General features: G+C 45.0%; 1 protein-coding gene across 1 annotated transcript; it reads right to left on the bottom strand.

Annotated features, from left to right (window-relative positions):
- Window positions 1–6,301: 6,301 nt before the first annotated feature.
- On the bottom strand, window positions 6,302–17,031 carry Kpna2 (karyopherin subunit alpha 2). Its single transcript, XM_051179432.1, has 11 exons — window positions 16,870–17,031; window positions 15,468–15,565; window positions 14,982–15,119; window positions 11,913–12,001; window positions 11,180–11,448; window positions 10,751–10,845; window positions 10,398–10,661; window positions 9,872–10,105; window positions 9,324–9,506; window positions 7,105–7,254; window positions 6,302–6,637 (listed from the first exon to the last, which is right to left on the bottom strand). The coding sequence occupies exons 2-11, from the start codon at window positions 15,540–15,542 to the stop codon at window positions 6,545–6,547; spliced, it is 1,590 nt and encodes a 529-aa protein (XP_051035389.1). The 5' UTR covers window positions 15,543–15,565; window positions 16,870–17,031; the 3' UTR covers window positions 6,302–6,544.
- Window positions 17,032–21,995: the final 4,964 nt, after the last annotated feature.

The following is a 21,995-nucleotide window of genomic DNA, read 5'->3' on the forward strand; positions in this document are numbered from 1 at the left end:
ACACACACACACACACACACACACACACACACACACACACGAGCCCTCACCTCCTTCCTAGAGTGCTAGACCTCACTCCCTCCAGTCCTGCTGCAGGAAATCATTTAAAGTTATTTCCTGAACAGCTGAAGTATGCTAGAAACCTGCTAGCTATCACCACATTAGCCCTAGGAAATGGATGATGAATAATGTCTTTGAACAAGGAACTGTCTGAGCCCTGTCCCTCGTTTTACCTGTAAGGGACAGAAGACAGAATAGACAGAATAGATTGTCACTCTGGAAAGTTGGAAAGTACCCAAGCTGAGGACTTTTTTTTTTTTTTTTTTTTTTTTTTTTTTTTGAGACATGGTATCTTGAAGCTCAGGCTGGCTTCTTGTTTTATAGTCAAAAATGACCTTGAACTTCTCTCCCTGAGACAGAGGCACAAGCAGATCTCTGAGTTCAAGGCCGTCCTGGTCTACATAGTAAGTCCAGGCCAGCCAGAGCCATGTTCAGGTAGGGTAAAAATGTAGTCAACCTCTTCTGTCTGAGGCGGGAATCTGCGGCTCTGTCCTATCGGCAGATTTCTTATCTCAGGCCTGTAAATCTCCCAGTGTGGGGTGTTGGCAAGCATTGTGCCCAGCAAGTGTGAACCTCTGAAGCAAACCTGTACTAGGGTGTTGTTGGGACTGAGAGACACCTGGGAGCCAGCTGTGACCTTAGCAAATTCCCACAGTTGATTACCACAGCACAAGTGGGTAAGGAGCAAGAGCAGGGCCAGGAAATCAGGCTCCTCCTCAGCAAGAGGCCCCGGGGTTGGTTCTGCAATTCCTACACAGTTAGGAATCTTTCCTCCCAGGCAGGGGCTTGGGTAACTCTGAGCAAGGGTTCAGCTGCCTCCGAGGGACCTGGCTGTTTCGCAGGAGGATGAGGGACCTTCCCACATGATGGGACCTGCGGGGAGGGGTGTGGGCGGAGGAGGAGCGGTGCCGAACCTGAAACCAGTCCCTACAACTCCTCTTTCTAGGGAAACAAAGGCAAGCTCAGAGCTTTCTTTCGTGTTTCATCAAGCTTTTGGAATGAATGTCAGCTATCGCTCCGACAAAACAACGAAGGTGATTAAGTTTAAAGCGTCTGGTTGGGCTCTTCGTTTGGGGCCTCTGGTAGGGCTATGCTCCAGAAGGGGTTGTGTAGCCGAAAAAAAAAAAAACAAAAAACTGCTTACAGCAAGTAAAGAAGATCAGGGGCCATGAAGCTCCCAGGCAAACCACCACCAAATTGGATTTGGGTACCTCAGGCAACTTTTCTAATGGCCAGCAAGGGGGTTGGTAAAGAAATAGTCCTATTATTTTGTCCAGTAGGATTGAAATAGGACCAAGCTTACCTGGGGCAGCAGCTGCAGAGGCTGTAATCCAGGTAGCCATTTGGGGTGATGGGCCTTCCGCCCTGGAAGTACGGTCAGGTTGTCAGTAACCTTTGCTGACCACTCTGGTGTCCTTAAGCTGCCGTTGGCCATGTTGCGGGGCACTGGTTCCTCTGGCCCCTGCATTGATTCAGAGCCTGGAGAGAGAGTGTACAAGCAGGTAGCTTCAAACAACTCTGGTGAGGAAGCGGTGCTGAGCCTGATGTGAGGACCACGTGCATGATCCCAGCACTCCGGTGTGGGGATTGAGGGATCAAGAGTAAAGCCGAATAATAGTTCCCATTTTAGGTAAAATACAATGAGTATATAACTTGGTGTGTTAGTGTGTTCCAAGGGAGTCGAATTCAGGGTGTCTAGAACACCAGGCAAGTCATTTACCACTGAGTTACTTGGTTTTTTTATTTTATTTATATATATTTGTTGTTGTTGTTGTTGCTTTGTTTTGGTTCTTGCTGTTTTTGAGACAGGGTTTCTCTTCTGTGTAGCCCTGGCTGTCCTGGAACTCACTCTATAGACCAGACTGGCCCCAAACTCAAGAGATCCGCCTGCCTCTACCTCCCAAGTGCTGGGATTAAAGGCCTGTACCACCACCTACCGGCTGTGATTTTTATATGATTGACAAGAAGGAATTTGACAAAGTGGCACATACAGTAATCCCTGCACTTGGAGGATGAGGCAGGATAATACTAGGTTCAAAGCTAGCCTGTCTAGCAATAAATAAACAGGAAGAACAATAAGCTTACATCTACATGGGAGTCCCCGGAGGAACAATGGAATTGTTCCTGGTAGGAGGTTGTCTGACTTAGATGGCATGTTTGGAGGCTTTTGTGTTGTTTCATTGAGGCAAAGTCTCTCTGGCTGGTGTAGAACTCCTGTAGACCAGGCTGGCCTCCAACTCAGAGACAAGCCTGCCTTCGCCTCCCCAGCACTGGGATTAAAAAATACCACACCTGGCTGGAGTTTAGTTTCACAGTCACTGGTAACAGTACTTTCCTCATTGGAGTCGTATTCCACTGAACTTGAATTCAGACAGACATGGCTGCCAAACACCAGTCCATCCCACAGCCCGTTAGTGCTTTCCAGCCCTAGTTCGGGGCAGACACCCACCACTGATAGCCTGGAAGCAATGTATGATCTCATCAGCTTAGAAGGCTTGGTGAATGCAACTCGAATGCAGCCTTAGGAAACTGCCCCAAATAATTAGAAGGAGCTGGGGATTTGAACACATCAGAATGGCACTTTCAAACTATGCCAACAACATGCCACTTACCACACAAATGCCACCATTACACTGCCCACCCCACACTTTTTTTTATGAGTTGAAGTTATAAAAGCTGTTAAACCCTTACGTTGTTAGAACACTTTTCACTAACCCTTATGGGGGACACTGGGAGAGAGAATGACATGACTTGGCCAGATTTTTATTCATCACAAATTAGGTCAACAGCCTGATCTCAAAAGAAGACCCCACTAACACGATCCAAAGACTTCCCAAAAGTAGCCAGCTGGGTTTGGGCAAACTCTTGAAAGGGCCCAGAGAGGCGAAGAGCCAGCCACAGCCCTCAGTGGCCTCTGAACATGGGTCCTCCGGCTCACTAGGTTTCCAGGCATCATATAAACAAAACTCAAGAGCTTGGTGGGATGGAAAGGAACAAAATGTCATCTCAGTGAACCATTTTGGTTTTGATTTACTCGGTTCTGGGAAGCTCAAAAAACAAACAAACAAACAAACAAAAACAAACAAACAAAAAAAAAAACGGAAGTCAAAAGCTAAATTGCAAAAAAAAAAAAAAAATTAAGACAAGGTCACATCTATCCCAGGCTGACCTTAAGCAGGGCCACCAACCAACCCCTTCCTTGATCCTCCTGCCTCCAATCCCAAATCGGGTTACAATGTACCTCTGTCATAGTTAGCCCCACAGTTGTCACCTGACTTAACTGCCAAGAGCACTCACCCAAGCAGCAGCCTCTAACAGATTGTGGGACATTTTCTTGATTGCTAATTGTCACAGGCAGGCCCAACCCCCATGGTCCTCTGTGAGCAAGGTTGCTGTTGAGCAAGCCAAGAGAGCAAGCCAGCAATCAGTGTCCCACGTTGTCTCCAGGTCCCTGACCTGGCTTCCCTGAAACCTATAAACTTAATAAACCCTCGGTATTTTATCTCAGCAACAGAAGAGCACCCCAGGACAACCACCATGCCCAGTTTACATGGTACTGGTAATTAACCCCAGGACTTCACCCGTGCTAGTCAGTGAGCTACATCCCAGCCTGGCATGTTTGAGACAGGGTCTCACAGTCTAACTCTGGCTATCCTAGAACTGGGTTATCCCAAGAGCTGGGAGCAATATCCTTTTTATTTATTTATTTAAAAGTTAATATTTACAGAGCTGGAAGAGATGGCTCTTCCAGAGGACCTGGGTTCAGTTCCCAGCACCCACACAGCAGTTGGTAAATGTAACTCCAGTCACAGGGATTCCTTCTTTTGGCATCCAAAGGCATTTGCATACATACGGTGCACAGATGCACAAACTGGTAAAACACCATACATATAAAGCTTGAAGCTTTTAAAATAGATTTACAAGAAAGGCCAGATGTGGTAGTGTAAACCTTTAATTTTAACCCTTGGAAGGTGGGGCTAGGATAATCTAGGTTCAAGACCAGCCAGGACTACAGAGACCCTGTCTCAAAATACAAAGATTTACAAGAAACCAGGGCTAGGGAGATGGCTCAGTGGTTGAGAACACAGGGTTCATTTTAATTCCCGGAGCCCACACCTGGCAGTTCCAGAGCAGCCAACAACCCTCTTCTGTGACCTGTAGCACCAGGCATGCACATGACAGACAAAACACATGCATAAAACAGAGCTGGTAGTGAACAGGGAATTACGATACATCATGACCCTGTAGAGTTAGACACTGATGCCAAGAGGGGCTGTGTAATGCTTGTTATACTCAGTGGGTATGAAAAGCCACTCTAACACACAGAATTTGGCCCAGAGATGTTAAACAAGAACATGCTTCTTGTGAACTAAGGAAACTCCCTGTTAAGAATTGAATCTGGGGCTGGAGAGATGGCTCAATGGTTAAGAGCACTGCCTGTTCTTTCAAAGGTCCTGAATTCAATTCCCAGCAACGACATGGTGATTTACATTTGTAATGAAATCTGATGCCTCCTTCTGGTGTGCAGGTGTACATGCAAGCAGAACACCATATACATAAAAAAATCTTTAAAAAAATCTTAAAAAAAAAAAAAAAAAAAAAAAAAAGGAATTGACTCTGGGGTACAAGAAGCCAGGGCTAGGGAGATGGCTCAGAGGTTAAGAGCACTGGCTGTTTTTCCAGAGAGGTTCTGAGTTCTATTCCTTGCAGCCTCATGGTACCATCCATAAAGGGATCTCATGCCCTCTACTGGCATATAGTCACACACTAGCATTTATACCTAACCAAAAAAAAAAAAAAAAAAACCACAAAATAAGCTGGACAGTGGTGGCACATGCCTTTGATCCTAGCACTTGGGAGGCAGAGGCAGGCAGATCTCTGTGAGTTTAGGACCAGACAACAAAAAACCAAACCCACAAATAAAAATTTAAGAATCTCTGGAGTCACCCATGTAACATATCCAGATCTCACAAGGACCTGAAAGCAAGCACCTAGTGTCAAGACTACTTTCCCTAGGTGAGGATTTCTGAACCCAGTATTCCAGAAGTTGAGACAAGGGAGAGGGGAGGGGCAGGCATGGATGTGAATGCAGTCTTCAGTTTTGTTACATCCCCCCCCCACACACACACACACCAAGCTGCTACACAGGAAAGGCTTAGGGCCCCAAGCAAAGTGCCCTTGGCTTAGGCACCAGGGCTTAGTGTTCCATGTTAGGCACTTGGCTATAGTGCTTCAGGGAGCTCTTCGCTGATTTCAGTTTTGTACCCATGTTATCATGGAAGGAACTTTAAATCCTGTAACCTGAAAACGTTTGCTCTTCACTTTCCATTAGTCAAATGAATGGAAATTGATTATAGCACTTCAAAGAACACTGAACCAGTAAGATGGGTCAGTAACAGCTGCTTGCCACCAGGACTTAGAGTTGGAAAGCTGGAAACCCATGGTGCAAAGATAAACATCTGGCCACACACACTAAAATGGGGAGCCTGGAGAGCAGCACTGACTGTTCCTCCAGAGGACCTGGATTTGAGTTCTAACCAGTGGCTTACAATTCCAGTTCCAGGGCATCAGACTCCCTCCTCTTCTGGCCTCAGAGGTCTGCCTACACGAAGGCAACACACAGATTTTTAAGAACTGGACCAAGTTCAAGCCTGGTGGTGGTGGCGCATGCCTTTAATTCCAGCACTTGGGAGACAGAGGCAAGAGGGCCTGAGTTTGAGGCCAGCCTGGTCTACAAAGTTCCAGGTCATCCACGGCTACAGAGAAATCCTGCCTCGAAACAAAAGAAATGGACTAAGTTCAGAAATATAACGCACACTCCCTTTTGTAAAGGGCTTGAAATCCAAACGTGGTTTCTCCTCTTCTCTAAGTATGTGTGCTTAGAGTAGTGGTCAGCAATCCATACCGTACAAGCTCCTAAAAGACACTGTTTTCTTTTTCGCTGATCACAAACTCTTACCACACAGTACTTTAGGTAACTTGCCCAGGGATAAACTTGCAGGCAGGCTCAAGATTGGAGGAGTGAATCCCATCCACTTGAATTTGCAGATTCATGATTGAATCTAGACTTTTATCAGAAGTCCTCTAGCAGAGACACTGGCTGCTAGTCCTGTGGGGGATATGAGGGCTGTCCCAGAAAGCCCAGAGCCATAGGTGCTCACTCTACATCCTTGGTGACCAAAGGACACCTCTTCATTTCCAACAGTAAGGGACTAAAGTAAGAAAATAGCACGGCACAGAGTAAAGAGTGGAACCTAATCTTTATTTACAGGACACTGCAGGGTATGAAATTCCACATAGAAATAAGAAACTCAGAGGACAGCTTCATATAGTATGTACAGTTAACAACTGTTCAAGTATAGTTTTTTGTAAAAAGTGCTACAATAACAAACCACATTTAAAAAGAGTTCTTAGTAGAGAAACAGTAAGACAAATTTATGAGGAACACAGCACATAGGTAACAACTTTGTGTCTCTGTTGGACATTAGAAGTTAAAGGTCCCAGGAGCCCCATCCTGAACTTGAAAGGCAAAGCCTTCAGAGGTAGTTTCTGGTACCACGTTTTGATCTTCCTCTTCCTGGAAACAGTAAAACAAGATATTACTGTAAGCATGGTACATCTCTAGCCGTGAGCTTACAAGTAAAGGGGAAAGAAAAACAGGACTGGCTGCAGAAGCATAGCTGACTCATAGTGCTTAGAGGAGGGCCTGGATACTCAATGTCTATCACTGCACAACAGGAGAGACCTATATCAAGCAGAGTGAGGCACTGGGGTTGGTCCATTTCTCCATGGCTCTCTTGACACCCATAAACCTAAGTCTCAGGATGTTCTGAGGTATCCTAGGATGGCTGGTCATACCCCATCAAAGCCAACATGTGAGGAGCAAACATAGAGAGTAAGTAGAGGCTGCACTGATGCTTCCTCTATGCAAGAATACTGGGTAATAAGAACCCACACACAAAGAAAGCATCAAAATCTAGTGGGCTTGATCGGGACACTTGTAAATTCTTGTATACTTTCCAAGTTAACACGGGCATTACTCACCTCCACTGAGAAATACTTCTCAATCAAACTTAATGAGGCCTTGTATACAGACTCATTTTCATGGCTTTGTAGTGCTTCAATCTTGTCCAAGCCTCCACATTCTTCAATCATTATACTGAGTTTCTCTGTCTCACCTAGTTTCTCAGCAGCCTTAAAACAAAACAAATTCAAAGTCACTACCCTCTCCACAATTGTTCATATCTATCAGACATGAATACCAGCTCCTATGAGAAGAGTTTCAGTTGCTTTGTAAATTTATTTTGATCTATTTTTGTCTGGTTTTGGTTTCTGAAACAAGGTCTCTCCATGTAGCCCTGGTCAGTCTGGAACTTGCCATGTAGACTTGACTGGTCTCAAACTCAGAGGTCCGTTGTCTGCCTCCCGAGTGCTGGGGCTATTCTGATTTTTGAGACAGGGTTTCATTATGTAGCTTAGAATGACCACTGCAGCCCAGACTGGCCTCAAAACCTCCTTATGTCAATTTCCTAGGGCAACTTCAAAGCAACCCTGCTTTCCCGTTCATTGGCCTGTGACATGAACATGAAATTTTGTGAAAGCACCACCTCAGACCATGAGTGAGATGGCCAACTCTGTGACACTGCAACATGGAGTTACTATCCACAAAGCACAGTAATCCTTTCCTTAAATAAAAAGCAGCCAGGCACAAGGTTGTTCCCCTTTAATCCCAGTGACTGGGAGTTACAGCCAGACACAGGTCTAGAATAGAGATAGCTCAGTACTTAAGAGCACTCGTTTTTGCAGAAAACCTGGGTTCAGTTCCCAGAACCCACACTGTGGTTCACAACTGCCGGTCCCTCTCTTAAACTCCACAGGTACCAGATATACATGCAGGCAAAACATTCATACAAAAAAAAAAAAAAAAAAGCAACAAAGAATTCATTAGTCTATGAGTTAATTGTATAGGGCTGGAGAGATGGCTCAGCCGTTAAAAGCTAGGCTCATAACCTAAAATGAATATAAAGTTAAGATTCCTTCCAAATCCTCAACTTTGTTTTCAAGACAGGGTTTCTCTGTGTAGCTGAACTATCCTGAACTTGCTCTGTAGACCAGGCTGGTCTCCAACTCAGAGATCTGCCTGCTTCTACATCCTGAGTGCTAGGATGGATTAAAGGCATCCAATTCCTCAATTTTTAACTCATTCCTGTAAGCAGGAAACCTGGCCACATGGTAAAGATTTACATACATGTAGGCACGAAACACACTAGTAGTTCCTTCTCTAGACTCAACTCTCTTTTGTAAAAGGTTCTCACTCACTCTATAGTGAAGCCTGGCTTGGAACTCACTATGTCGTCCAGGCTGGCATTCAACTTATGGCAGTCCTCCTGTGAGCTAGGATTATAGGTGTGAGCTACCAATACCAGCTTACTCTCAACTTGAAAAGTTCCTGTATTGGAAATATATTAGTTGATGAACTAACTGAGCTTGCCTACTCTCATTACTGCTGACACACTTGAATCAAATAGGCAACTTTTCAATTAATCCCCCCAGCACTCAGTAGAGATTAAAGGCAAAGGCAGGTAGATCTGAGTTCAAGGCCAGCTTGATCTACAGAGCTAGTTCCAGGACAGCCAAGGCTATTAAACCTTGAGACTAGTGAGGTAGTTCACCATATAAAACTGAGTGCAGTGAAGGAAATGTGGAGACAAGAAGATCAGAAAGAAATTCAAGGACAACTTCAGCTACATAGGGAGTTCCAGCCAGTCTAGGATACCTTCCCATTCTAAAAGGAGCTAGATAGAGGGATATCGTGGAAAGTGGTTAAGAGAATTTGTTCTTGCAGAAGATGTGGGTTTGACCCAGCACCTATATGGTCGTTCACAACTGTGTGTAACTCCAGTTCTCTCTCTCTCTCTCTCTCTCTCTCTCTCTCTCTCTCTCTCACACACACACACACACACACACACACACACACACACACACACACGTGTAAAAAGCATTTTTTGTTGTTTCTGAGACAGGGTTTCTGTGTTTAACTCTGTAGACTAGGCTGCTTCCTCTGCCTCCCGAGTACTGGGATTAAAGGCCTGTGCCACTACTGCCCATGCTAAGAATTCATTAGTAAATGTTCACATTGAGGCTGCACATGAACATCCTCTGGTTCTGCAGACTATTAATAACCAAATTTACCTGTCCTCTCCCCAGTCCTAAATAGTAAATATCAACCCAATTCAAACAAACACAGCCTTGTTAGGACTTACCTGAAAGATATTTGAAATGGCGTCAAGAATAACCAAAATAATTTTGGTGTCTTTTGCACTTAAGAGGTTCATCAAAGGTTCTATTATGCCACAATGAACAAGATACACAATCTGTTCAACAGTCCCACCACTGGTGTAGTTGGTTACAGCCCACACAGCTTCCTTCTGTGTCTTAAAGTCTGCCTAATTAAACAGAAAAAAAATGGTTTTAGTTCAGAAGTCCAAACAGTTAGACTCCAAACAGTTGTTCCACAGACATGATTAAACTACCTGCTGGTTCTATACCCAATACATTAGGAAGTGCTGTCTGTTACCTAACAAAGGGCTACAGAGAGCAGGCACTGATGTTCTTTTAAGACTCTTCAGTAGGTGTTATTGTTGGGTTTTGAAACAAAGTCTATGTAGTCCTGTTTACCCTGAAGCTCAATGGTCTCAAACTCAGGGATCCTCCCTCCTGTCTCTGCCTCCCAAGCCCAGAGATTAAAGGCACATAGGCTGTCTGTCATAGATATTAACAATCTTCTGACTAAATCCTTCACTCTCGTTACCTTAGAGAGGACACCAACAAGAAACGGGACTAAGCCGTGATTCACAACTTGCTGTATCTGGTCCTGGCGTCCAGCTGTGATGTTTGACATTGTCCACGTGGCCTCCTTCTGAATATTAGTTTTGGGGTTTGTTAGCAGGCTAGGAAAAACTGCAAGAGCTCCTGCATCTATCACAATCTGAGTTTGTTCATCTGTCCCAGTGACAATATTCCCTATGGCTCTGAGTGCAGGAGTCTGAAAAAGAAAAATGTTGCCGCCGATTAGTTACATAACGTTCTTTTCCAGTGCTGTTAAAATTCTCTATTCCAAAAGTCATAGGCAGAGTTGGGCATTGGTGGTGCACTCCTTTAGTTCCAGCACTCAAAGGCAGAGGCTCTGTGAGTTCAAGACCAGCCTGGTCTAAACACAGTGAATTCCAGGACAGCCTCCAAAACCAGAGAAACCCTGCCTCGAAAAACCAAGAGTCACAGGCAGTGACTGTGCTTGTGTACTATTAAAGCTCATAAATAAAAAGGTCAGCTCTTACCACAATTGGCAACTCAGTAGCTCCTAGAAGCTTCACAAGTTGGGGCACAACTCCTGTCTTCACAACCATTTCAATCCGTTCATTTGGACCATCAGTCAAATAGGAAATGGCCCAGCAGGAATCTGCTAATACTTCTGGGTCATTGTGATGCAGGAGACGGACTAAAGTAGGAAGAATCTGCTCAACAGCATCTAAGGGGGGTGCAGGATTCTTGTTCCGACAAAGGTTTGAAAGTGTCCAGGTAAGATTGCGTAAGTAACCACACTGGGGGAGAGAAAAGTTAATTAGAAGGCTTACTTTTGAGTAGATGGGGTAAGAACCAGACACTAAGTGACTTTACGGTACTAACTTACAGCCAAGGAAGACAGGTCAGGGATTGCAAGAAGGGCCAACAGTGGGTCAACTGCACCGTATTTGATAACTAAATCTCGGAAAACTGAACCGTCACCTGAAACAGAAGGCAAAAGTAGCTGGGCTTGATAGTGAACGCCTTTAATTCTAGGATCTATTTCTGTAAGTTCCAAGCTAGCCTGGTCTACACAGGCAGTGGTAAGCAGTGAGACCCCGTTTCAAAAATTAAAGAGCATGATGAATGAATCTACTACTGAATGCACTCAGACACACTCAAACATTCTCCAGTAGCATTGTTAGATGTCTCTTCCACTCCTAGTAAGGGCCTAAAGCAAGCTCAAAGCTTGACACAAAAGTCAGTAGGACCTTAACATTGTCCTTCTTTAATCACACTGCATACATTCAGTCCAAAGAATTTTAAGTGCAAGTACCTGCAATGTTTCCAAGAGCCCATACAGCTTGCTCGCTGATGTGAGCATGGGGAGATGCCAAGAGAGAAATGAATGCTGGAATAGCACCTCCATCTACCACAGCCTTGGTCTGTTCAGATGTCCCAGAAGCAATGTTAGTAAGTGCCCAAGCAGACTCAAACTGAATGGGACTGCAGTCAGTTTTGCCCAAGAAGGACACAAATTTTGGGATCAAACCAGCCCGAATGATGTTGTCTATAGGAGGTTGTTTCTCCCTAGAAAGCAGTTTCCTAAGGGGAAAAAAAAAAAAAAAGAAAATCAAAAGTTGAAGTTGTTTTTCAAGGTGCCTTGAAAGGTTTCTGACAATCTGTACAAAGTGGTTGACACATGTATAATCAACATAGGGAAGGCTGAGGCAAGAGGACTGTGCACTTAAGGCCAGTCTAAGCTACACGATATCATGTTTCAATTTTAAAGGGGGGCAGGGGATGGAAGAGAGATGGTTCATTCAGGTGGGTAAAGTGCTTGCCAAACCCTGACAAGTGAGTTCAATGCCCACGACTCACATGGTGGAAAGAACTCCTGCAAGTTGTCCTCTGATTGCCACAAAAATAAAATAAAAACTCATCTAAGAAAAATTCTCATGTAAACAGGACTGGATAGTTTTTACTTTAAGCATCCCATCTGCTGACTGACCCATCTAAAAGGGTTAATTTCTTAGATTAACCATGCATGCCAGAGCCTGCAGACTTACCGAGCTGCTTGAGTAGCTTGGAGTTGACTTTCCAAATTGTTGCTGTTTATGCCTTTAACAATGTCTTCAACAGACCAATTTACAGTACCCTAAAAGAAATGCAATATTTTATACACTATTATCATTTATTTAGAGATAGGGTTTCCTTGTGTATCTTTGACTGTCCTGGAACTCACTCCATAGACCAGGCTGGCCTCAAACTCCCACATGCTGAGATTAAAGGTGGGTGCCACATATTATTACTTTTATTAAATGGAATTCATTTATTTTTTAAAAATTTATTTTGTACATATTGGTGTGAATGTGTCAGATCCCCTGGAACTGGAGCTACAGATAGTTTAACTGCCATGTGGGTGCTGGGAACTGAACCCAGGTCCACTAGAAAAGCAGCCAGCCCTCCTAACTACTGAACCATCATCTCTCCAGGCCTCCACAAATAATATACTTTATATCTGCTGTGTTGTTTAGTTTTTGTTGTCAGCTTGACAAAACCTAGGTTGACCAAATATAGACTCCACATGAGAAGAATGCCTTTGGTCAGAAGTTATCTTGATGACCGATGTGGCAGTGTCTAGCATACAGAGGGCAGCACCACTCCCAAGCAGGTGGGTCTGAGTTGTACAGGAAAGCTAGCTGAACCAGCCAGCCAGTCAGTTAGCAGCACAACAAACACCCCACCCACTGTCTCATGGTTTCTGTTTGAGTTCCTGCCCTGATTTCCCTCATTAATGAATTATGACCTGGAGGTATAAGCCAAATAAGGATTAAACCTGTGCGTTACCACACCCAGCCCAATTTCTTGGATTTTAAGATTTTCACCCATGAATTTCTATAGTAGACAACTTTTATGTTGTGAATCCCTGCAGAAAGGAGGCTTGTAGCTCTCAAAACAGAAGTTACCGCCAGTGCTTTTGGTCACCTACCAGAACTTGATGCTAAGACCTCAGTGATGAAGACACCATATACTTGGTGGTCACAGGACAGAAAAGAGGGGAAAAAAAAGCATCAAGCTGGGACTGACATGGAAGCTTTTCTTCACTGCCGGCCAACTTTCAGAGTGTCAGAAGGAACTATGCAGGCTGCTAGGGAGAAAGTCAACCATTTTACCCGGCTATAACCCTATGTCACCTGGCATGGTGTAATCCACTGGTTCGACAATGACATCAATGTTATGGAGGTAACCAACTGCTTTCTGGTTGTATTTAAAACCTGTTCCACAGTGGGGAATCTCATATACTTGCTCCTACACACCAGGCCATGAATCCCTGCTGAGAGGTCATAAGCCCTAGGGGAAAATATTCTTTATATCCATAGCTCTCAGCCTTGCTCAGAGAAGCTGTTTGGTGGTTAATATAAAGACCCACAGATGGTCAAAGTGTAAAAGGAGTATCTGTATCACACTTATCTATACCCTCAAGTCTCAGGGAACATTGAGGAAAAGGGAAGAATGTTAAAATCCAGTGGTTGGGAAGGAATGCTGTCAATCTATTTTCCAGACATGACACAGCAATTTTACTCATTGTGACAACAATTAAGGAACTGTCTCTACCAGATTAGTTTGGGACATTTCTTGATTTCTAATTGTTGCAGGAGGACCCAGCTCACTGTGGGTGGTGCTGTACTGGCCAGGTATGCCATATACCTGAGATTCAGGTGTGGTGGCACATGCCTTTAAGCCAAGCACTAGGAGGCTACCCTGGTCTACATAGTGAGTTCCAGGCCAGCCAGGAATACACAGTAAGACTGTCTCAAAACAAAAAAACTGAGCAAGCCAGAGACTAAGCCAATAAGCAATATTCTTGAATTTGCATTTACTTCTTTGGTTAGTGGACTATAACCTGTAAGACAAATAAACCCTCCCCCCACCCAAGTTGGTTTTGGCAGTGTTTTATCACAGCCTAACTAAAACACATTTATTACAATTTGAAATAACTTGAGAAGGCCACTTTATAAGGCCCCACCTCTTCCTGGGGGACTACTGACAATGGCAGCTGTGGAAAGAGGTGAACTTCCTTCAGGGTTATAGCCACTGACAATGTCCCTCCAGTAAACCCATACAGGCACCACAATGAAGATCCGTGTGACACAGATATAAAACAAACAGGAAAAGAGAAAGATTTGGTGAGTTTCATAAGATGGGATGAGACTAGGAAAATAGGGTGAAAAGGACTAAAATTCATTATATAAACATTCACAAAATGAAAAATAAGTTTGGTGTCATTCATAGAGGCCCATAGTTTTTAACCCCAGCAATCAGGAGGTGAAGACAAGCAGATCTTTTTTGAGTTTGAGACCAGTCTGAGCTATATAATGAGTTCCAGAACAGCCAGAGCTACATGAGACCCTGTCTCAGAAAACAGCAAAACAAGTTTGGAAACAAAAGATGTTTGAGACCCAATTATAAATTATTAATTAAAAAACAATTATCTCTTTGAGATTAAAATTATAATAAGCAGAAAAGTCTAAAACAGAATGGTAAAAGAAAACAATTATGTTAAAAAAAAGAAAAGAAAAAATGCTAGCAGGGCAGTGGTGGTTCATGCCTTTAGTCCCAGCACTTGGGAAGCAGAGGCAGGCAGATCTCTGTGAGTTTGAGGCCAACCTGATCTACAGAGCAAGTGCCAATCTTGAAAAACCAAGAAGCTAGCTAGTAGGTGCCCAACACAGTGGTGGTGCATGCCACTAATTCCAGCACTTGGGAGGCAGAGGCAGGTAAACATGGTAGGTTCCAGGACAGCCACGGCCAAGGCAACGTACACAGAGAAGCTCTGTGACGGTGGTGGGGAACATGGGGTGTGGGATCTTCCCAGGGGCTTAAGAGATAGATATATGGCTAAGCACTGATCCTGCAGAGGGCCCAGACACAATCCACAGCACCCACATTAAATGGCTTATAACTGCCTACTACTCCAGTTCAAGGGACATTACATTCTGGACCCCTGCACATACACACAAACACAAATATACTTCTTTAAAAAACTAAAAATGTGAAAAAAAAAAAAGTCATACATACATTTGACAGTCAGTCAGGAATTATAGGAATGTCCAAGAATGTCTAAGAGTATTTACCTGATTGTTGCGGTTTTCCTGCAGAGGAGAAGTAGCATCATCGGGAAATGAGCTGACATTCCTCCTTTTAAGCATCTGGTCGTCTTTCTTCGCTTTCCTCAGTTCCACATTAACTTCTATTCGGCGGCGCCGCATTTCCTGAAGAAAAGACAACACCTCATCTTATCTATCAGCTTTTACTGACAAGTAATTTCTCTTTTTGAAATCCCTCAAAGGTCAGCAAGAGATGGCTCATCCAAGTCTGAGGGCTCCGAGCCTACAGAACCAGGCCTGAAAGCTGTTCTCTCCCCTCTGCATATGCACCAAATATGCACAGATACACAACTAAGATTTACATGTACACAGACTAGAGATGAAAACTCAGGCACAGGAAAACCCACCTAACATCAGTAAGGCACTGGGTTCAACCCCTAAAATGTGTTACACAAACACCCCTTCGTATTTCCATTTAAAAGTATACACGGGAAAGCAACAGAAGGTACTCACTGTACTGTCTTTCCCCTTGTTCTTGAATCTGTTAAGCCGGGCAGCTGGTGAATTAGCATTCTCGTTGGTGGACATGGTTACAGGAATAAGGCAGCAAGCTAGTAGACAAGGGAGAGTGAGGGGAAAAAAAAAAAAAACACTTTTTAATAATACTACAGCAGAGGCAGGGCCAGGGAGAGTGACACACGCCTTTAATCATAGCACCACCAAGGAGGCAGAGGAGGGAAGGTCTCTTGAGTTTAAGGCCAGCTAGGAAAATATACAATAGTATCTAAAAAAAAAATCAACTCTATATTGCTAGTTTTCAGTTTGATGGCTACAGCATTAAGTCGAGGGATAACTGCCTCTCCAGCAAAGGGATTAAAAACTTCTGGCCAACATAACTGTCAATCAGAACACATTTTTAATCAAACATTTAAATTTCCCACTCACCACATTTTTTAAGAGGCTAAAAGGAAACAAATGAAATTAACATAGAAAAATTAACATGCTTTTTACCGTTTTAATACACCTTCAAAATCCTCTGTGTAGTTTAAGCACGCAGAACATCTCAACTCAGATTAGCGGCTTTTCAAAAACTCAGTGGCCTTAAGCCTCTGGCCAGCACGGTATTACGGAGGGGCTCCGCAGTCTAGACTACATTAGTTAACAGAACACCAACGACGAGAAGCCCGGCTGCCTTACTTAAGAGTTAACAATCTACATCCTTAAGGCAATAAATGCAGTTCTGGGTTCTTTTTTCTGTTGCTTCATGGCCCAAATGAATACATACCGGCACTTTCTACCGAGTTACATAAAGAATTGGTTCGTTACATTACAGAACTTTCCTCAACCATCGCTGTCAGCAGTGACATTAGCACCGCGTCTTCAGCATCTCGCACACACGACACACGTTTCCAGCCTAGGCAGACCCCAGCTGTGGGGGCACTGGGGCTCGACATGTACCTACCACAGGTGCGATCGCCACAAAGTGACAGGGATCCACAAGTCCTCCGACAATCTGCTAGCGCTCACCGCTTTAAGCTCGCCCTCACACTGACACCGCTGACCCGGGTCAAGTGTTTCACCGCAGGGTCTTAACTGCCACCTCCATCCCCGGCCCAAAGCCCCGTCCCCTCCCCCGGCAGAAGCAGCGGGGAAGCGCAGGGCAGCCGGGTGCGCTCGTGTGCGGCCGGTGTCCCCGGCGCCGACCCTCGGGGCCCCCGCCGCCCTCCGCAGCGACCGGTGCTGCCAGGCCTGACCCCGGCAGGGCGAAACTAAGCCGCTGGGTCAACCACCCCGCCCCGAGGCCTCGCCCGAGCACGGAGGCCCAGCACACGCCCCGGCGCGGCCTGCTCCCGCCTTCCCGCCCGCTCAGCCCTCCGGCCGGCAGTTACCGCCCGGGCCCAGCCTCGGCTCCCACCTGCTCAGCGGGCTCAGGCGTCCACGGAAGGCGGTGCGGGGCTCTCAGCCTGCGGGGTCGGCGGCCCTCGAAACGTCCACTGCGCCTCAGCCCTCAGACTTTGTGCCTCGTGCTGCCGGCCGGCGCGATTTAAATTTCCCGGTGACGCCGCGTCCCGATTGGCTGGTTTGAGCCTAAGCTGTGCGTTCATTGGCGGATTTGAAAAACACGTTGGGGAGGGGCACGGACGCCGGGGCTGGGGGGGGGAAAGGGTGGAGGTGGGGTGGAAAGGAGAGTAGCATCGCGAGATGAGGGAGCGGCCGGCAATCCCAGAGTGCCTTGCAGAATGCCCCCCCCCCCCCCAGCTCACCACGCAACGCTGAGGGGTGTGTGCCGTCTCTGCCTAGGTGCAGAGCTGGGCAGTTCCCTGTTTGCTTTCTCTGTGACCCGTCCTTAAACAAATACATGAAATTATTATTAGTCGCGTTATCTTTAAAAAAAAAAAAAAAGTCTAGCCTGGTGTAATAGGCGTAGGCTTTTAATCCCAGCACTCGGGAGGCAGAGGCAGAGGCAGGAGGATTGCTATGAGTTTAAGGCGAGCTTGTCTACATAGTGAGGCCAGCCAGGGTTACATGGTGAGAACCCGTCTCAAAAAAAGCCACCAAAATAATAATAAAAAGCTTAGCATAAATACATTGATCTTCATGTTTTTGAATCAAAACACTAGAGATTGAGAGATTTAGCAGGTACTGGTCACTGGGAGAAAGTAAAGCAGATCTGTGTGGCTCTTTTAGTGATCATTGTATATATTAGTCATTATGTTGTTGTTTGTGCTGTTTATTGATTATTTTTATCATGGGAAGGGCACACTAGCCTTGAACCTGTTGCAATCTTAACCTCAGCATCCGTTCTGGGATTGCAGAGATGTTCCACTTCATCTGGTTTTCAGATACTTGGGAAATAAAAAGACAATAAAAGCAGCAAATACGGTAACAAATGGCTTATTAATGCCTATTTTCACCTTACACTTTTTAAAACGCCATTAATTCTGTTTGGTTTGTTGTTTTGTTTTGTTTTGTTTCCCAGACAAGGTTTCTCTGTGTGGCCCTGGCTGTCCAGGAACTCACTTTGTAGACCACACTGGCCTCCAACTCACAAAGATCCCCCTGCCTCTGCCTCCAGAATTCTGGGATCAAAGATGGGCGCCACCACTGTCAAGCAAAACTTCATTAATTCTAACTACAGAATCACTAAACTTTACTTAGACTTAGCAAATGTTAACATTTTGTCCTATTTTTCTTTATCTGTAATACAAGTAGTTTTTATATATCATTTGAGGTTTTTGATAGTTTCAGAATTATCTCTTTAGTCCTAACTATTCCAAAGTATATCTGCAAAGAAAACAAAAAACAAAAGTGTTTTCAAGCCAGGCAGTGGTGGCACACACCTTTAATCCCAGCACTCCGGAGGCAGAAGCAGGTGGATCTCTGAGTTCAAAGGCAGCCTGGTCTACAGAGTGAGTTCCAGGAGAGCCAGAACTACAAAGAGAAACCCTATTCTGGGAGAAAAAGAAAGAAAAGATGTTCTCTTGGGTGCTAGAGAGATGGCTCAGAGATAAGAGCACTACCTGTTCTTTCAGACTACCTAGGATCAATTCCCAGCACCCACATGGAAGCTCACAAATGTCTGTAACATTAGTTTTCCAGTTCCAGGGGATCCAACACCCTCACACAGATATACATGCAGGCAAACCACCAATGCACATTAAATAAAAATAAAAACAAATGTGTATATATGTATGTATGTATGTATGTTTGTATATGTATATATATAAAAATAAAAACAATTTTTTTAAATGAGAGATTGTATTATGTAACTGGAAGACAAAAAAGTAAAGTTAAAGAACCCCCCCACACTTGAAATGAAGGACTAACCTGGAAACCAATATCTGTTCCTTGGAATTTGCTAACTTCCCCTCACAAGGCCCTGAGATAACAAGAATTCACACTGCCCCTCCTTTCTTGTGAGTCAGCAGGTGGTGAATAGGGTCCTTAGGAAACAAAGAGATAGCTGTAACTCTGGTTTGCCCAGACAAAATTAATTAGCACACCCTGAGGCCCTAAGGTCTGTTGACCCTAATAGCAGACCATCCGGCCTCCAAGGGTCACATACTCAATGGACAGAGGGTCCCACCCCCTCCCTAAGCTTGTGGGGTTGCCTTTAAAAACACCTGGGGGGGGGGGCTTCTCTCTAGCCTGCATGCTGGAGGAGCCTGTTTACGCAAATGTTTCCTGTTCATTAAAGCCTCTTGCGTGTTGCAGCAACTGGGTTGCAGCATTGAGTTCTTGGGGTACCGACCGAAACTGGAAGACTCCTCATTCTGAAGGTCTTACATAACCACACTGCAAAACCTCAAATTCAGGAAAAATTCAACTTCCATGCTATCATCAGTCCATATTCATTTTTTTTTTTTTTTTGTCGTCTAATTATTTTCAAACATGAAAGATGTTTAAAGACATCAGGATTGACATTGTGTTCTTCCTGCAATTTTTCTGGGTCCTTTAAAGGAGTATTTTAGGAAAATTGTAGTGGCTTATTTCGAACAAATAAATGCAAGTAGTACACTGTCTATTCCCAAAGGCATTCCTGCAAGTTTCTCTCTTATGCAGCTGAGAAGTTCACAGGCAGTTGCTCCCAGTCTGACCTGCTAAATGCAAGAATGTGGAAGGAATCCATTCTCAACCAATCACTGCCAGGCATTCTCTTGGCTACTGTGAATGGTTCAGGGGCAGGCTCACGACCTAAATTCACCCACTTGGGAAGCCTATGTCCTTTGTTTAGTAGTTGGAGGTAGGTACAACTTCGGAGTCCTTATTAGAACTCTGAATAAGGAGCCTGTAAGAAGGCGTTGAGAGTTCTGATCAACATCCAGCACTCCTTTTCAAAGCTGATGGTACACCCCAGAAGTTTGCACTTAGTGATCCAATGCCTGTTACCTGCGCTGTGAAACTGAAATTTCTTTCCCAAGAAAACAGTGAGTCCTGTGCTCCCACGTGTTTCCGTGCTATGTGCTATGTGCAGCTCATGTAGTAATCGATACAGATAGGATATCATAAATACTTAAGTGGTTTGTCCCAGGTTTACAGAGACAACAAATGACAGGCCAGTAGAGGAGTCAAGCTCACTGTACTAGCACCTGAAAAGAAACTGAAACACAACTATAATGTCAAAAGTGGCCTTGAAAGGCCAGGCATTGCTGGCACCTGCCTTTAGTCCCAGCACTCGGGAGGCAGACACAGGCGAATCTATGTGAGTTTGAGGCCTGCCTGGTCTACAGAGTGAGTTCCAGAACAGGCTCCAAAGCAACACAGAGAAACCCTGTCTCCCTGTCTCAGAAAAAAAAAAAAAAAAAAAAAAAAAAAAAGTTGCCTTGAAGGCCAAGTATGGTGGGACAATTAATCCCAGCAATCTAGAAGTAGAGACAAATGGATCTCTGTGAGATCAAGGCCAGCCTGATCCACAAAGTGAGATCAGAGCCTGTTTAAGCTATGTGGTGAGAACCTGAAGAAGAGCAGGTGTTAACAATACTACTGCTCAAGTGTGGTCGTCAGTGGTACATACCTTTAATTCCCAGCACTTGGGAGGCAGAGGCAGGTAGATCTCTGAGTTCAAGGCCAGCCTGGTCTACAGAGCTAGTTCCAAGACAGCTAAGGCTGTTATGCAGAGAAAACCAAAAACAACAAACAAACAAAAAAAGCTGAATGGCCAATAGCTAGGCAGGAAGAAAGGCAGGCAGAGAGAGGACTCTGGGAAGAAGGTGGGGTCAGCAGCCAGGCTCAGAGGAAGCAACATGGGCAGTGTGGCCAGATGTCGTTATTTGTGGGCTGGCGGCTGACAAGGAACTACTACCACAATGCTTTAACTAGTCTCTTTGTTTTGCTGTTTAAAATGGAAAATCACCTTTACGGATAGTTTAGGACTATAACAGACAGTCCCATTAAACAAAACGGCAACCAATTCCAAGTCAGCTCTGAGACAAGGAAATTGCAGCAGGTGGGTTAATTGTCACCATCGTCATCTCCTTCAGTGCCATCTGCTAAACTTTCCTAACTCTTCTGCAGGGCCTCAGAAAACCCTCCCTCCTTCATGCCCTCATCCATATACAAGGCACCCTTGGCATCCATCATGTCAAACTTGTGGTCTAGGAGAGGTTAAACCTGAGCAAACGTACTGTCCTGCTCAGCTCTGTACCATAGCCAAGCCTCCACCAGGTACCACCATGGAAGGATGATAATACCAACCTTGAAACTAATGGGATCCTAGTCCACACAGAGGATGCTGTGCTTGGCCTTGAAGGTGGCTATGACAGCAGCAGCATCTTTGGCCATAACACCACACCTCTGCAGTACAATAGGAGGATGCAGCATCGTCCTTGTTTGTTGTGATAAGCTAGCTGCTCAGGGTGACAGAGCTGGCGGTGGGGACCGCTGCAACTCCATCAGTGACTGTGCGTTCCATGTCTACAAACACTGACCTGGGAAGGTGATAAAGGTGTGAGTCCTCTCCTTCACCAAATAGTCTTGTCAGTTGGCATCTGGTCGTCAGGCTGAATGTCATGTTCCAAGCAGTGGCGCTCACAGCATCCGCTGCCAGTGTGGACCCCAGTGTGGACTGATGGAGATGCACTAGTGGATGTGTAGGCCCTTGAAAAGCATCTGAGGAAACCAGGGGAGAATAAGAACCTCTCCTGTTCAGGGGATACTGAGGCCTCTGGGTGGCAAACAGAAGGGAAACAAACTTGCCAAGCCTCTCCAGGGTCTCCCATTATGGTGAGAACCCCACCCTCAGGACCTCAGCCAACACTAATTACCTCTCAAAGGGTCAGTCTCCAAATGTCACACCAGCAGCCTAGGGCTTCAGCTTGGGGACTTGTGGGGAGGATACAAACATTTAATCCCCCATTCAGATTCTAAGTCAGAAACTGGACTTGAGTGGAAATGGAGAAGGCATGTCATTCAAGGATGCCTCCGCCTCTGGGTACTGAGACAGGCATTTGCCACCCACCTAATTTATCAGAAATAAGGTCAGGCTTTTTATTTATTTATTGGCTAGCAACCCAACCTCTCAAATTGAAACCTTGGCATCTG

This window comes from Phodopus roborovskii, unplaced genomic scaffold (genome assembly GCF_943737965.1).
Source record: "Phodopus roborovskii unplaced genomic scaffold, PHOROB, whole genome shotgun sequence".
Taxonomy (NCBI): domain Eukaryota; kingdom Metazoa; phylum Chordata; class Mammalia; order Rodentia; family Cricetidae; genus Phodopus; species Phodopus roborovskii.

What these genes read in the sequence shown, in the direction of transcription:
- Kpna2 (XM_051179432.1), bottom strand. Translation starts at nt 15,542, where the DNA reads ATGTCCACCAACGAGAATGCTAATTCACCAGCTGCCCGGCTTAACAGA. An exon ending in ACAAGGGGAAAGACAGTACA is followed by an intron (nt 15,120 to 15,467) that starts GTGAGTACCTTC and finishes TCTTTTCTTCAG; the next exon opens with GAAATGCGGCGCCGCCGAAT. An exon ending in CCATTTCAAATATCTTTCAG is followed by an intron (nt 7,255 to 9,323) that starts GTAAGTCCTAAC and finishes TTTTGTTTTAAG; the next exon opens with GCTGCTGAGAAACTAGGTGA.